General features: G+C 62.5%; 1 protein-coding gene across 1 annotated transcript in view; it reads left to right on the top strand.

Moving 5' to 3' along the window:
* Positions 1 to 4: 4 nt before the first annotated feature.
* The window catches only part of RAP2C (RAP2C, member of RAS oncogene family), a gene marked incomplete at its 5' end in the record, with an annotated part of 9,508 nt that continues 9,280 nt past the window's right edge, over positions 5 to 232 (top strand). The window contains one exon of the mRNA XM_010186532.1: positions 5 to 229. Within this exon, the coding sequence (XP_010184834.1) occupies positions 5 to 229 (225 nt within the window). The remainder of the gene's footprint in view (positions 230 to 232) is intronic.

The following is a 232-nucleotide window of genomic DNA, read 5'->3' as shown; positions in this document are numbered from 1 at the left end:
CAAGGTGGTGGTGCTGGGCAGTGGGGGGGTGGGGAAGTCCGCCCTGACGGTGCAGTTCGTCACCGGGACCTTCATCGAGAAGTACGACCCCACCATCGAGGACTTCTACCGCAAGGAGATCGAGGTGGACTCGTCTCCCTCGGTGCTGGAGATCCTGGACACGGCGGGCACCGAGCAGTTCGCCTCCATGCGCGATCTCTACATCAAAAACGGCCAGGGCTTTATCCTCGCC

The sequence above is a fragment of the Mesitornis unicolor genome, unplaced genomic scaffold (assembly GCF_000695765.1).
Source record: "Mesitornis unicolor isolate BGI_N332 unplaced genomic scaffold, ASM69576v1 scaffold30456, whole genome shotgun sequence".
In the NCBI taxonomy this organism is placed as follows: domain Eukaryota; kingdom Metazoa; phylum Chordata; class Aves; order Mesitornithiformes; family Mesitornithidae; genus Mesitornis; species Mesitornis unicolor.
Note: the sequence above shows the minus strand (reverse complement) of the source record. Positions and strands in the feature narration are given on the sequence as shown.